Source organism: Syngnathoides biaculeatus, chromosome 23, assembly GCF_019802595.1.
Source record: "Syngnathoides biaculeatus isolate LvHL_M chromosome 23, ASM1980259v1, whole genome shotgun sequence".
Taxonomy (NCBI): Eukaryota; Metazoa; Chordata; class Actinopteri; order Syngnathiformes; family Syngnathidae; genus Syngnathoides; species Syngnathoides biaculeatus.
In genome coordinates this window covers 16,637,283-16,653,519 of record NC_084662.1, presented here as the reverse complement: position 1 = coordinate 16,653,519, position 16,237 = coordinate 16,637,283, and the positions used below count along the sequence as shown (strand labels likewise).

Here is a 16,237-nt window from a genome sequence, read left to right as displayed (position 1 = left end):
GGCAAGAGGCCGCGCGCCCGTTTGCGTCACCCGCACGGGTCGCCCTCGTCACTGTTTCGTTACCTCCCCTCGCATCCAGGACACGAAAACCTCCTGTCTTGGATCTCCTGTTTGTAGACTAGAAGAAAAGTTGCAGCATTGGAGAATGAATAGTTTCATGTCAGTGTTATAACACTTTTAGCATCAGATGTTTGAACAGCAACACAAGTAAACAGACAATATTGCATAAGCAAGGGCTACTGTTTTCTATTTAGGAAGTAAAATATAATAGAGTACGACTTTTCTGATGTAGAAAACTGCAAAAAAATTTTTTGGGGTGGGAAGCTAGAATGAATTCATGGACCTTCATTTTATTTGAGTAGGAAAAATGACTTGAGATTCAAGTTTTGAGTTATGAGCATCGTTATGGATTTATTCTTAACTAAACTAGACAGCAGCATGTTGTTTTATAGTTATAATTTCACATGTACTTTTGTTGAGGAAGTGAGGCAGTGAGAGTTTTGTAGTATGTTGTAATTAAAAGTGCATTAGCGCCGCCAACAGGTAATTTCCTTCCACTGCAAGAAAACCAATGTGACTTGATGGTGGCTAGGTCTTGTGATTTCTCATGCTGCCATCTAGTGGTGGGGTTTTGAAGTGCACAATTGTCTAAAAAAAATGCCCAAGTGTTTTGATTGGTCAAGGAGGAGCTTGCCAACATCTGGGCGTGTTCAACCGCCCCCGTCACCCTCACCCCAAATATTTCATTTACGTCTTGTTTAAGTGTGAACGATAAATGCAAATCAGCATCCCGTCTGTCCACGCACACACCCAGGTCTGGAGAGTGTTGTCTGAGGTAAAAAATAAAGCTTAAAAGGATTTAACAGGCAATGTAAATTCAAAAAATGTGCGAGCTTTGTTTGTTTTTTTAACGCCTCAGCAATGAAAAATTATTCTGAATGTTCCAAACTCCGGTGGTGGTATGAATTGCTAACAATATTCAACGGAAGCCAAGTTAAATAGTAATGCAACAGTCTGATTAAAAGTTTAGAGTCTGATTAACTTAATTAATTAATTATTGGAAAAAGTGTGAAAGTGTGTGTGTGTGTGCGCACGTTAGGTCACAGACAAAGATGTATTAGCTGGAAGAGAACAGAATGGCGAACCCAAACTAGCATCGCTGCTGCACTCGCAGTATTAATCAATTGTGTGTGTGTGTGTGTGTGTGTGTGTGTGTGTGTGTTATCGACCTAGTTTGCACTCTCCAGATATGAGCTCAATGAACCTACATTAGAGATATACAAACACTCTACTGCTCTGCTGGAGGACCAAATAAATAAAGAAAAATGAAAGAAAGAAATAAAGAAAAAGAGGACGAGCGGGTGTGGTGTCAATTTTCCCTTTTTTTGGGACTCAACAGTATAACATGAGTTGGTTTCTGACTCAAAAAAGTGGAGAAAAGGAGCGTTGTATGAAGAGAACTATCAAGCAGAGTAGTGACTTTAAAGCAAATGCATTTTGATTTTATGACACCTCAAACAATAAAAATAGGAGTGGAAAAAAGGGACTTTTGATTGAAATTCAGTGGCTTTTTTTTTCACATGCCCTTCATCATTCACTCTGTAAATTATATTATCACATTCTGCGGCCTGCCACGACACATTCTGTTCTTATAGCATGCATATACATACTGTTTGAGTATGAGGTTTTATTTTTTTCACTCCCTCATAATTGACGTAACCGTCGGGGATTGACCTCTAAATCTACTCAAAAGATGTGCTGATCTTAAATCCAACTTGATACAATGCTGCCATCTACAGTAATCTGTAGGTCATTACAGTGATCTACAAAGCAGAATTTTAGAGAGAAGCTGGGCGAGACCCTCTTCTACACTTAAAGGGGAAATCCAGTGGTTTGCATGAACAATGTAGCCAATGGGTCATGTAATATGTACTCTATCTTGACAATGTGATGTTAAATTCTCTCTCATTTAATAGTGTTTTGACAAGATTTTTATGGACAATTACGAATTTTCAGGGGCGCTGCCATTTTTGGGCGTCACATGACCTCCGTGCACGGATGTGACGTGTACCGTGCCGCGACAAAGGCTCGATTACATGGGACACCTGAAAATTCATAATTGTCGATAAAAATCTCCTCAAAACACTATTAAATGAGAGAGAATTTAACATCACGTTGTCAAAATAGGGTACATATTACATGACCTATTGGATACACTGTTCATGCAAACCACTGGATTTCCCCTTTAACTTAAAAAAAAAAAAATGCAATGACAAACATTCATCAGTGGCAGTGAACACTTAGATCATGGCAATGAATGAGTTAATGGGGTAAAAAAAACATTGTATTGATATGAAAATAGTCGAATCTGTCCTCTGGCGCTAGCTGTTCATATCCATGCAAAAATGAATTTACAAGTAAACTTACTGTTGTGGCTGTCCAGGTCCTTCTGCAACAAAGCATCCATTGTTCACAAAACAAACTTACTCAAATGTATCCTACTTGACTCTTTTCACACGTCGACGTTATTTTAAGACTTTCAATCTTGTGGCAACTTATTGACCCACGGCACCTGCAGGGCGAGGGAAAAAGCTGAATTTGACAAGAATTTTCAAACAAATTAAGAGTTGCAATAGTGCTATTCTCAATTAGCATTTTCACCATGCTCTATTAGTTCATAATATGTAATAACCATTATAGATAATGTGGGGACAGACCTAGATTATCCATTTATGAACAATATGAAATCGAGCACATACATGAGGTTCCCGGCCAACAACGACGATAGAAATCTTACCGATTAGCCGCATGAAAGCTGTCGTCGTCTGCTCGCTGCTGACTAACGACTTCACGCTGAAAGGGAAGCGCAGAAGCGTCGCGCAGACTTCATCGCACCCGTTTCACTCTTTGTCACCGGCGTGACTCACCGCAAAACGCGACCGTGCGCGTGCCTGTTGGTGTTTATGTTTCTGAGTGTGACGATTGCCGTGATTCATCAACTGATGGCATCAGCAGAGACTTGACAGGCAAAAAAAAGTCACCGCGGCGACCAATCGGGACTTGATTCTCTTATTTGGGCCACCGCGTTGCGACTTCCTGTTCGTCTGTCACTTCCTGCCTAATCCGTCTTTGCTTTGTCTCCTCTTTGGTCATTTTTTTTTCTTGCACTCTTGTTCTTCACGCGTCGTTGTTACCGCTGCCAGGGGAACGACTAGAGACAAGCGCGCGCACACACGCGCACACACACATAGGCCCCTAATGGGCCCATTTAGACAAAGTGTGGCATCAGCAAGTGTGCGACTGAGCAATGAGGGAGAAGGAGAAACAGGCCAAGAGAATATGACCGACCGTGCATAACTTTAATGTCGCTTGCCTGAGCCCCCTGCCAGTTTTATATGTGTGTATCTGTGGCCATTGTGTGTGTATTATGTACGTGTGTTTTTGTGTACGCTTGTGTGTTTAGTGTGCATGTGGGAAATATACATATTTGAAATTCTTTTATGGAAATACCCTAAAAGCACTGCCCAACTAACATTACAAAAAGGGAGGAAAACATTATAAAGTATTTTGCAGTGTTTGATACATCATTGTAGTAGATTTTGAATCTTAGTAGAATAAAACATTATGTCATTGCTAGTGTTGGGCCCAAACCTCGTACAGTGGTGTCTTGGTTCTCGAACACAATCTGTTCCAGAAGGCTAGTTGAAAACCAAAATGTTTGAAAACCAAAGCGCGTTTTCCCATTACAATGAATGGAAAAGGAAATAATGCGTTCCTCGCCTAAAAAAATTTTTTTTTTTAAAGTGATTTTTTTTTATAGCTTTTCCTGATAATAAACTGCATAGTAGAAATACAGGTATGGTTTACATACTTTATATAATTAAATCATTTAAGAAATATATTTATTTTTTGCTTAAAAAATTAGAGTATGCTCGGCAGAGAGTGCATTGCCGTATCTGTAGCGACTCGCCCGCAGCCTTGTAAACCTTTTTTTTTTTCATTAACAAAAGTGCACAATAACTTTAAACAAGCAATAATGAGGGGGACAAAAACCAAATTGTTTTTTTATTTGCACAGAAGGTACGTAACGTAAAAAAAAAACAAAAAAAAAACTTGCAACTAGAGGTAGGGTTAATGGAACAAAAGAAAAAAGCAATGCAAAACAACAGTTTCAAATGTCTTTGGTGGGGGGACTGACCCCTTTTTCCACAAAGAACGAATCTAATGTTTGTTTCTGCCGTCTTTTAAATTTTAATTTGGACAATTTATTATATTTTCATACACTGATGCATTTGGTCAGTCCTGAATTGAGTCTGTTATCCAATTCAAATGCCACATAAAATTTTGTCATGTTATTAGATATAGTACATTTTGATTGCGAATGATTTTTGCATAGAACTGATGGTTTGTATGATTGTGATGTAGTAGTCGGGCTATTAAGAGGTGGATTAGGTCCAATAAGTCCCCGCAGAAGGCATCATGTACCAAAATTCACGGCCAGCCCCTGTGTTTTTGTGACCCTAACCCGGATGCGCACTCGCTTTGACAGATGTCGGACAGCGAGTGGGAGGACATGCTGGACGGCTTCGACGAACGCGGCTACTTGAGCGCGCGACGCTGGCGCCCCGGCGATGACCCGTACACGCTGTACGCCTTCAACCAGCGGGAGAGCGAGCGCATTCCTAGCAACCGAGTGCTCAGCGACACGCGGCACCACAGGTGGGCGACAAACGGCGCGCTCGGCGCCAGCTGGCGAGCGTTTTCGGGTGGTGCCATTAGCAAACAGAAGCGCTGTTCACAACAAGCAGCAGTTGCGCAGATAGGGATGGGAAACAAATCTTCAAAGAGGCTTCAAGCTCTTCAATGCCACTTCTATATATAGTTTACTGTCAAACTAAACATCAAACTAAAAGATTAATGGTGTGTCTCGTTCAGTTATTCACTCATTCATCCTCCACCATGCTTGACTGGTGGCAGGGTGATCTTTTCCGTAAAGGCTTTTTTGCGTCACCTGTAAACATCCTGTTAGTGTGGGTTATATTTTCGTTTAATTTGTCCATAAAATATTATTATTTATATTTGTATCAAACACACATTCTCTATAGAATAATATTGTTTCTCGTGGTTCATTTTCTTCAGGAGATTTTCCACATTTAGTAGTTATACTTTGTTAGTGGGCGGCACGGTGGAGCAGCTGGAAAGCGTTGGCCTCACAGTTCTCCGGTCCCAGGTTCAATCCCAGATCTGCCTGTGTGGAGTTTGCATGTTCGCCCCGTGCCTGCGTGGGGTTTCTCCGGGCACTCCGGTTTCCTCCCACACCCCAAAAACACGCAACCTTAACTGGACACTCTAAATTGCCCGTAGGTGGTATTGTGAGTGTGATTGGCTGTTTGTCTCGATGTGCCCTGCGATTGGCTGGCAACCAGTTCAAGGCGTACCCTGCCTCCTGCCCGATGACACCTGAGATAGGTTCCAGCACTCCCTGCGACCCTCGTAAGGATAAGCGGCAAAGAAAAGGGATGGGTGGATATGTATATGCATATACTACACTATTGAAATGTCCTCACACACACTACCAAAATGAACGCATACTCAGACACGCTGCAGGCACGTGCACCCAGTGACATCATCATCCATGCATTTTCTGAGCTGCTTATCCTCACAAGGGTCACGGGAGTGTTGAAGAATGGACTTCATTACTCCCAGTAATGGTGGTGATGGCTTTTTTTTTTTTGGGTCGTGGTTTCAATTTAGGACCCCCCCTGCCACCCGGAATTGCCCTCGTACTTATTGTCTAATAAGCATCCTTAAATAGCCTGTTCACGCCACAAAGAAGTTAATTTTTCAAATAGCAAAGCATCTCGGTGCTTTGAAATGTAATTAATTAGCTAAGTGAAAATCCCCTCAGCCGAGCGTGCAGATAAGCAGCGAGCCGCTTGGGCCGCGGCAGATAACAACTCGCAGGCGCTTGTGGGAGGGGTGCGTTGCGCGAGGGGGCCGGACCCCTCGCTGAGCGCATAAACTCGCTTTTTATTGGATGTCAGAAGGTTAGAAGGAAGCGTGCCCACAGCATGCGGGAGCTCGACGTTTGGCTCTGACTTTCCTGGACAGACGCTGATGCTGCAAAATCACAATCACCTGCTCCGCTGAAGAACTGTGGGAGTGATATGAGACTTTTCAACACATATGGTCCCTCAGGGCCCGCAAAAATGACCAATTTCCAAAAGCAACGGTAGTTTAATTACAAATGTTCTCCTGGGAAAAGTAATTTTTATGTAAGGGAAGTTTTGACATCCATCCATCCATTTTCTTAGCCGCCTATCCTCACGAGGATTGCGGGGAGTGCTGGAGCCAATCCCAGCTGTCAACGGGCCGGAGGTGGGGTACACCCTGAATTGGTTGCCAGCCAATTGCAGGGCAGAGTTTTGATGTATTCCCACCAAAACAAAACTGAAAGAACTTTTCAGTTTTCGGTGTCCTTCTGTCCTGTATCTTAAAGGTCAAGTGTCATCCATATAAACATTCTAAAATAGATAATGAAATGAAAAATACATATTACATTGTTCACTTCAATCTCTATACGAAAAAATAAATATGAGCGGAGAGTGCGTCATCCATGCGCAAAGTTGCGGAAGTGTCATTCGACATATTGGCCGCATCTCCTGTCCGTGACATCATCGCGGACATTTGCCATTGAAAACACTCTGTGGCCCCTATGATGGAAGACGAACACTGCCCTTATGACATGGAAGCTCTTTTTGAAGAAGAGAAGTGACCAGGGCAATATTGCCCTATTGATTCGAGCCATATTTTGAAGATATGCATATAACTTCTTACTAACAACAGACTCCCAGACAGTATGTATGAGCCAGCCCGGCTGAAGCCGGGGCTCACGGCTTGGCTCCCGGCTCCTCCGCGAGGCACACAGCTTGGCTGTTGGCTCGTCCGTGGGGCACACGGCTTGGCCACCGGTTCCTCCGCAAGGCGCACAGCTTGGCCGTCAACTCATCCGCAGGGCACACTGTTTGGCTGCCGGCTCGTCCGCGAGGCACAGCTTTGGCGGCGGCTTGTGGGACACAGAAGCCACGAAGCTCTCGTCCTTTCCACCCGTGCAATCCATTTTTCACGACGAACCGTGTCTCTTGCAAACTTATGAAGGGTTAATCCATCCTCCTGAGTGTTCAAGCAATGTCCAGCAATGCAACGAGCCGGCATTTTGGCTAACACGAAGGAACAACGAGCTACCTTCCCGGAGGTAAAACTAATAGAAACAAACGAGTCCACTCGAGGGCGGTCCTGTCCTGTACGCCACCTCCTGCTTCTTCTCGAAAACAAATCCCTCGAGAGGATTTTCATGGCGGGAGTTACAAAAAGCTGTATATGTCAAAATCATGTTTTGTGGTAGGGAAAAATAACGCATAGGTCCATATTGTCTGCCGTTTTTTCATTAATAACATACTGAAAATCATGCATTTCATGACAGTGGCCCTTTAAGTCCAGAACCAAAGCCCATTTCCACCTAGTGGGTCTGTTTACTTTGACGGTTTACACCTCAAGTGAATCCTAATGTGCGTTGACCTTTTCGTCCCGACGGAAGGCTCCGGTCACACGGTTGTTTTATCGAGTCTGGCAAGCAAAATAAAAATCATACATAGGTAATGAGGTCTGTCATGATTGGTTGCCAGATGGATCCGAACGGGATCGGTTTTAATTGAATGCCTGTTGGTCTACGCCCTGGTTGAGATGCTGATGATGCCGGAAAACATCTGTTGGGAGACTGAGCTCCCTCAGTGTGTGCGTGTTTGCGTGTGTGTTTGCGTGTGTGTGTGTATATAATGAGTCATCGTGTTCCTCCTTGTGTTTCCGAGGAGGGAAATTCTGACACAGGGCGGCAGGGAAGAAAGTGAGAAGAGCGTGGGAGGATGGTTTGGGGAATTGTGGGCTTGGAGGTGAGGGGTGGGGGTGGGTGGAGTGCCTTATAACGCGCATTTATCTTGCCAGGGGAAGATGGTGATGAAGTGTGTGTGGATGCTATGATCTCTGTCTCAGTAAATGTGAAGCTGACACATTTCAAGTTGGGGAGTACATAATAGACGTCGTCAAGCCCAAATCCCTCTATGATCTTTCCTGCACTTTTGAAGCCACGCGTGCCCTTTTAAACATCCCAAAAACCTGCGCACCCCCTCTTGATTTAGAAGCGGGAAGACGGTCTCCTCTGTTCCGTAGCGCGGTGGAACTTCAGTTTTTGTGTGCTTTCGTCTTTTGTCCTAGTTTTTCTTCATTCACTCAGTTGGTGTACAAAAAAGAAATGTGTGACTGGGCCATTTATTTCCCTGAATCGACGCGCATTCATGCGAAGGATTTCATAAGTTCAATGCGAGCTCTTATTATGAACTCAACTGAACTGTCAAAAGTCAGGCCTTGAAAATAAAATATGCAATACGATAACACGGTTTCAGCTCCCTTTCGTGGGGGCCACATGCCGGCTTATATAACACTTGCGCTGAATAAACAAGCGCGAGATAGATGGAGCGCAAGTGCGGAACCAAGCAAACCGCGAGTCCAAAGACAGTGTGCTGAAACGCTTACTGTACTGGCTTGCTTTTATTTTGAAGACCTGACCTTCGACTGGATTTCAGCTTCAGTTTGCCTTAGCTCGTCTGAGTGTTGCCGAGCAGACCGAGAGGCTCGTTATTGCCTCGAGCTTGCATTGTGGAAATTGCCTTGCTGTCTAGTTGAAGGCTTTTTGCACAATGACAGAACGTTCTAAATGGAGGGCATTAGATAAAGAACGTGTGAAGCATCATAGAATTCAAGAAAAAAAAAAGCTGAGAAACCCCCCCCCCCCTTCGCCTTCCCGCTGTATATCCAATCAAGATTTGTGAATAAAGATAATGTGAATTGTTAATTTATAGCCTTGGTTAGTTTGTATTTGTAGTACATGGTTTTCTACATGTAAAACCATGGTTGTTCAATATGAAGCCTGATCAAAACGACATCAATGATTAAAAATTTATGGAGGGGTCCTTTTTAAAAAAAAAAAAAATAAAAAAAAATACTGGCCTTAAATAGCATTTCAATTCATTTTTAATGAGGGGAATTCTTTTCATATAAAGATATGAAGAATTGGGTTTCGAGTTTTGTCACAAAACAAATTCAACTGGCAAGTCAAGGCACCGCACATAATCGTTAAAATCTCAAAAGTCATCATTTTCACAACTTTATTTCTTTATTTTGCGAGACTGACTGGCGGCCGAACTCTGTCGCGTGAAAATCAGAATGAGGCAGCAGGTTTGCGGCGAAGGTGAGGAAAGCAAGCGAGATGAAGGCCCGGGGGGGATTCTTTCGGCGGGGGTTGGAGATGTCCCTGCAGTGAGAGGAAGGTGGGTCAGATGGGGTGATACGGGAGGGGATGAGCAAGGGGAGATGCTGAGAGCCCAGATAAGTAAGTGTGTGTGTATAAAGTACTCCAAGCGGCGCTGTGCTATTATCTCAGTGAACTGGAGCGCCTCCCTCAGCAGGGGGAGGAGAGCCAGGCGCCGAGACAATGAGCCGTGGTGTGCTGGGAGCCAACATGGCCGCCGACGTGTTGAGATGGCAACACTGCAACCGCTCCAAACAAAAAAAAAAAAAATAAATGTCAAAGTTACTAGATCATTAACAGTTTTCTCAAGAAAGGTTATTAGCTCCATGTTAATGACATCATTAGCCCCTGGTATCGAGGGCTTTGAACCCAAATGGCGGCCTTCCTGTTCAGTTTCATACATGCGTACTTAAAAAAAAAAAACAAACGACACTGTCGAACCTGCACTGCATTTAAAAAGAGATCTATTAATATCTGTACTTCAAGCACACCGAGACGATCATAAAGAAACATTCCTGCCGCTTTTGTACTTTTCTCCTCGAGTGTTCTTAAAGGTTATGTTGTGTGTAGAAGTGGACTTAAATTCACCGCAGTGTGTACTTCAATGTAGTGCAGTGTGTCGTGTCTGAATTTCTGCAATGTAGTGTGTATGAGTGGACTTAAAGCCCACCTAGTGTCAAAATGTAGAGTGTTGTGTATTCGTCCAGTTGCACTGAATGAGCGTGAGTGGCCATAGATTGAATAATTGATGTTGCGAGTGTTTTAACAGCGTCGCGGTGTCCATTTTATGACCTGCCTGCTGCGTCTTCTTCATCGTCTGCTCGCCGTTCGAGCTTCTTTCCCGCCCCGGCTCACAAACCGCACCGTCGTGAGCTTTTCCAAAGCATTTCAAATTGTCTGCTGCGACATCCCGAAGTCCCAAAGAGACACGTCGTTGGTGTTTTTATTTGGCTTATTAAAAAAACCCAAAATGATACAATTGAGGTTTAGACGGGACCACGGTGATGTCGATACCTCCTGGCAGGTAGGATCAATTGAGTCCACTTGTTAGGGAGCTGATACCGTTTAGTCATCAGTGATGATGTCCTGAGTAGCATTGGCCTCACAGTTCTGAGGACCGGGGTTCAAACCCCGCCCCTGCCAATTTTAAGTTTACATGTTCTCCCCGTGCCTGCGTGCATTTTCTCCGGCCACTCCGGTTTCCTCCCACATCTCAAAAACATGCATTCATTGGAGACCCTAAATTGCCCCTATGTGTAATTGCGAGTGCGACTGTTGTCCGTCTCCATTCATGCATCAGCACTCCTGTGACCCTTGTGAGGATAGGTGGCTCAGAAAATGCATGGTTGCAGGTGTGCGTACCTGCAGTGTGTCTGAGCATGTGTTCGTTTTGGTAGTGTGTGTGAGGACATTTCAATAGTGTGTGATAGTTAAAAATGTGTGCGCATATATGTCATGTCATTATCCAAGCCGCTTATCCTCACAAGGGTTGCAGGAAAGCTGAAGCCTATCCCAGCTAGCTAGGGCCAAAAAGCAGCCTACACCATGAACTGGTCGCCAGTCAGTCGCAGGGCAGATATCGACACCATCACTGAGCGGGAATCAGTCCCACGCTGCCCGCACCAAAGGCACCATCAGTGAGTCCTCTCTCTCTCTCTCTCTCTCTCTCTCTCTCTCTCTCTCTCTCAGAGAAAAGGAAAATAATTGGATTTATTGCAATTATGGCAATGCAGACCACATTCTGACGCCGGTCGTACGGGGACCGACTAGGCTGTATCAGGGGGTCCGTGGTTTCCCCTACTCCCAAAGCTCCCTCCGGTGAAGATCCAGACATTAATTGGACACTCCAAGGTGTGATTGTGAGTGCGACTGTTGTCTGCAACCCGACATCTGGGATAGGCTCCAGCACTCCCCATGACCATCGTGAGGATAAGCAGCAAACAAAATGGTTGGATGGATATATATATATTTTAGTCGATTAATTGTTTTACTTCTAATAAAGAGCTGCTTTTTAGTCCACCATCAGTGATAGTGGAAACTGATCCGCGACCTCAAAAGCTGATCACAAATGTGTACATACATGCACGCACGCACACACGCATAAATGCATACATATACACACACACACACACACACCACACACACACACACACACGGCCAAATTGCTGCACTCAGCCGCCTTGTAACAATTGGAGCGCTTCATCCCAATGCGTTTTCCGCTCGCATCTTTTGTTGAACATCTGCAGAGTGTTCAGCCGCAGCGTGATCACAACATGCACACCCGCTCACACATTCAGGCATTATTGTCGCCATCTTTTTTTTTTTCCTCTGTATTTTTCCATTGTTTTAATGCACGTTATAAAAGTGTGTTACAACAGAGTTGCCTCACTGGGTAAATTAATTCAAAGATGTATTAGTACCAACAGTACCTTACTCGCTCCATTCCACTCAATCCACTGTGTATCTGAAGCTTACTCATACAGTGAAGAAAATGAGTATTTGAACACCCTGGTATATTGCAAGTTCTCCCACTTAGAAATCATGGAGGGGTCTGAAATTTTTATTGTAGGTGCATGTCCACTGTGAGAGAGATAATCTAAAAAGAAAAATCCATAAATCATAATGTATGATTTTTTTTTTAACAATTTATTTATTTTTCTTTTTAGATTATCTCAGTCACAGTGGACATGCACCTACGATGAAAATTCCAGACCTCGCCATGATTTCTAAGTAGGAGAACTTGCAATATAGCAGGGTGTTCAAATTCTCTTTTCTTCACTTTAATTAACATTTTTGCTCAGAACTCAAAGCAAAGTTCAACCAAGCGACAGCTCATAAATTGAAAGTAATTCGTCTGTTGGGCCAGTCGTAAAAAAAGGTACCGCTATAGTCTAATGTAGTCAAGTGTTGAGAGGGACCCCATTCTAGTAAGCGACGGGTTAGTATTTTCTTTTAGACAAAAGTATTCAGATGCCTACACGATGTGAAAAGTGGAAAAAAATTCGAATTGTTTGCAAATACTACGTAATGGCTTCAACTCTTCTGAGAGCCGTCTGGAAATTTTATTTTTTTTTCCGACCCCCCCCCCCCCCACACACACACAAACTAGGCCAAGCAAGTCCTTGACAAGAAAAGGAAGTTCCACAAAAGTGTGGCCGCAAACTTGGAAGCATTCAATTTTTCATTCTCAGCTCGAGTGATGTGTTGCAATGTTGTTGTCCACTTCCCGCATCTGAGAATCTGAACAGCTTTCTGTGGTGGTCTGTTGTAAATATAGAAGAATAAAAAAAAAAAGTACTTTAGCTAATGTGTTGGTTTTTTATTTTGTTATGTAACACTTAATCCCGCTCAAGTGATCATCATTTTAATCCCATTTGCTCGGACATGCTGATTAAATGAAATTGCTGCGGTCGGTTTACATGCACGCACATTTAGCTTCTGTAATGTGGAGAAGAAAAATGTATATTGAGCTCGGTTCTTAATGTTCTTATTATATTTATATCGAGACACGCTCCGGAATTAAAGACATTTATCTTGGGAGATGTTTTTATTTTCATATTTTCCGTTTTGTCAACTCAAATTAAGTAAATACACTGATCCTTTACAAACGCAATGACATTGCTACGATTGAATGGAGACCAGTCCTGAGTTTATTGCCCCCCCCCCCAACCCCCCTTCCGCACGCCGGTCATACAGGACGAGTCTGTATCAGGGGGTCTGGTTTCCTCTACTCCTAGAACTCCCTCCAGTTAAATCCCAGACAACTTCGCTCCTAGGCTTTCCGGGGCACCCGAGCGTCTCCACCGTGGTAATGATAATGGCTCAGGGAGGAGGGAGATCGATTTCCATTTTATTTGCAGCATGACATTCATGCAGCATCTAAAAGCGTCCTTTCCTGAAATGCGGATTTAAAATACGATAATCTTTGATCTCTGAGTTGGAACTTTTGCCGTCCGAGATTGTGGCTTCGTTAATTCATACCAAAACGTCTCCGACAGGACGAGGTGGAGCCGCGTTTTGTATTATAAGTCGAGCCAAAAGTGTTTTATTTTTTTTGTGTGTGGTGCTGCAATAGGAAATGAAGTGCGTCAATGCCGCCGCTGCCTCACACTCGTTAGTCTTTGTTGTTGGCCTTCATTTCATTCATCTGCCGTGTGGCTGATGAGGAGATAATGACGTACAATCACGGCTTCATCTTTCATTTGACTCACTGCTTGCCACAAAAACATTTTTTTCTGTACTTGTGTGTTGTTTTTTTTTCCTTTTTACTCCCGATCAAATATGTCCTTGTTTTTCTAATACTAAAGTAGCATCCATTGATCCATCCATTTTCTTTATAAGTGCGTTGGATGAGCTGTAGTTTTTCTCGACAGAATTATGATGAAAAGCGGGTTACCTTGCGTCGATGCCTGTGGAATTTATAGCATAAAAAAAAATCCCTTAGCCATCCCTGATCCCTGAAATCAGGTCAATCGGATGTATCCCGCTTATCTACGTCACTAGCGGAGATCTCCGCCTCTCTCACGGCTCCTGAACCTGCGCTGTAAAAGACCAAGTGGATAAAAGACTGGGTCAAACAGAAGTAGCTCTCAGAAGGGCCTTTTATGCGCGTTAATGACAAAACAAGTTATTTTTTATTCAATGAAATTGACACTTTTATACTGAGTCCATGTTAGAGTCACTCTACGGAAAAGTACATAGCCAAAATGTGGGACCTTTAAAATATTTGCTAATTGACAGCCGCCGGTGCTAACAAGATAAAGTGATGCCAGCTAGTCTAAATGTAAATTTCCAACGCACGGCAGTAGCAGATGAATAAATAACGAGTACATAAATGCACCCTCTGGGACGGAGGTGAGCTGCGGTGCTAAGATGCAATGTCAAATAATGTATGCGACCATTCATCTTACGCACTCACAGGTGGCCTATAGCACACAGTAAAAAACTAAAAAAAAAAAAAAAAAAAAAAAAAAAAACCAAGCGCTTAATGGCCCCGTGAATGCCCTTGATGAGCCCGCTCACGACACAAGCCAAACGTTTCTGTCTTTACGTCTCGCTTCGCTCCTTCTGACTCATTAAATGTTGTCACCACTCTTTTATTTATCCTCAGAAGGATGCACAACGATTGAAAATTGTGTCTTTGAGAAAATATGACAGCAGAACAATAATGAAATTTGCTTGAAAGCTCAATGACGTCCCTTTTTTTAATGAATTTTAGCATAATTTACAGTTGATTCAAGCTAATTGTCTGCACTACATTTGGTCTTTTTTTTTTTTTTTTTATTAATTTATTCTTATTTTTCAAAAATAAAAGGGATCCAAAGGAATGTTTACAAATCCCACTGGTGTAGTGGCTGTTGAATTCAAACAATTGACTTAATCTTCAATTCCGGCTTGAGTGTCTGATACATTAGCATTAGCTGCAAGTTGAAATGCTCGGTGCAACACAATGGGCTGGAGGTAGCCTCTTCATGTTGACAATTATTAAACGTTTTCCACGCCAATCATTATTATTATTTTTTTTAATTATAGCTTCTAGTTGTAATTAGTTTGAAAATGTTTTTTCATCTTTTTGTGAACATGCACTTAAATTACAAAGCTAAAAATTAATGTTAACAAACACTAGTGAGGCACAGGAGCTCTTTATAAATTTGATCCAGCAAAGTAATTCCTCATTTATTTCTGGCGTTCCTGAGAAACTCCGCACTCGACAACGTCCACCAAGTAGTGGTCCAATATTTACATTCAAAGCTGAATGCTTATCCTGTAATTGCAACATATATGCACGCAAGGTGCAGGTATTATTTTGTCATTTTGACATTGCACACAGTTGTATCTGTGATGTCTAATGTGTGCGTGCCATGGTTTAAAAAGGCGGGCCTGGCCCGTTGACTGAAATGTAAATGAGTAAATGAGGATGTACAGTTAGTTTCTGCAGCCGGGGATCGGATCGCCAAGGTCCCCATCTTTGGTCACCGCCCAGCTAGCATTGCAACAGACCCCTATGGCCCCTCTCACAGGTGGTGAGCCCATGGGAAGGGGGACCCATGTTACTCTTTCGGGCTACGCCCCGCCGAGCCCCATGGGTGCAGGCCTGGCCACCAGGGGCTCGCCTTCGAGCCCCACCTCCAGGCCTCCGGAGGGGTGCCCCGGTGACCCGGGTCCAGCCAAGGGAAACCAAGATCCAATTTTTCCACAGGGTGTCCGGGCTCTCCCTTAGAGATAGGGTGAGAAACTCGGTCATCCGGGAGGGGCTCAGTGTCGAGCCGCTGCTCCTCCTCATTGAGCGGAGCCAGGTGAGGTGGGTGGGGCATCTGATTCAGATGCCTACCGGAAGCCTCCCTGGTGAGGTGTTCCGGGCATGTCCCACCGGATAGAGACCCCAGCGATGACCCAGGACACACTGGAGAGACTATGTCTCTCGGATGGCTTGGGAACGCCTCGGGATCTCTCCGGAAGAGCTAGAAGAAGTGGCCGGGGAAAGGGAAGTCTGGGTATCCCTGCTGAAGCTACTTCCCCCACGACCTGACACGGAGAACCGGTAGAAAATGGATGCTGGATGGATGGAGGATGTACAGTTGGTCGGCTGTTAAGTGGCTTTAGCTTTTGTCACCCCGGTGTCGAGTGATGGCTTCAGTTGAGGCCTTCAGCAGGTCGGCCAATAATATGCCTGCGTTTACTGTATGTTGTTCCCGTTCAGTAAAGGGATTGAAAGGTTTCCAGTGTAAATTATCCCTCTATCCAAACCACCTGTTACAGATTTACGAATGATTGTAACGAGCAATGGTGGGCTATATTCAGGTAGCTAATAATTTTTACCTTACCTTCAACATGCAATTATCTAACTTAAAGTTGTGCGTCTCAACAGCCACA

General features: G+C 43.7%; 1 protein-coding gene across 2 annotated transcripts in view; it reads left to right on the top strand.

The window, feature by feature from the left end:
• galnt14 (UDP-N-acetyl-alpha-D-galactosamine:polypeptide N-acetylgalactosaminyltransferase 14 (GalNAc-T14)) overlaps positions 1-16,237 on the top strand; it is a 71,274-nt gene that overhangs the window by 6,683 nt on the left and 48,354 nt on the right. For both annotated transcript variants that reach the window (XM_061812840.1, XM_061812841.1), the window contains one exon: positions 4,550-4,719. In XM_061812840.1, coding sequence (XP_061668824.1) covers positions 4,550-4,719 — 170 coding nt within the window. The remainder of the gene's footprint in view (positions 1-4,549; positions 4,720-16,237) is intronic.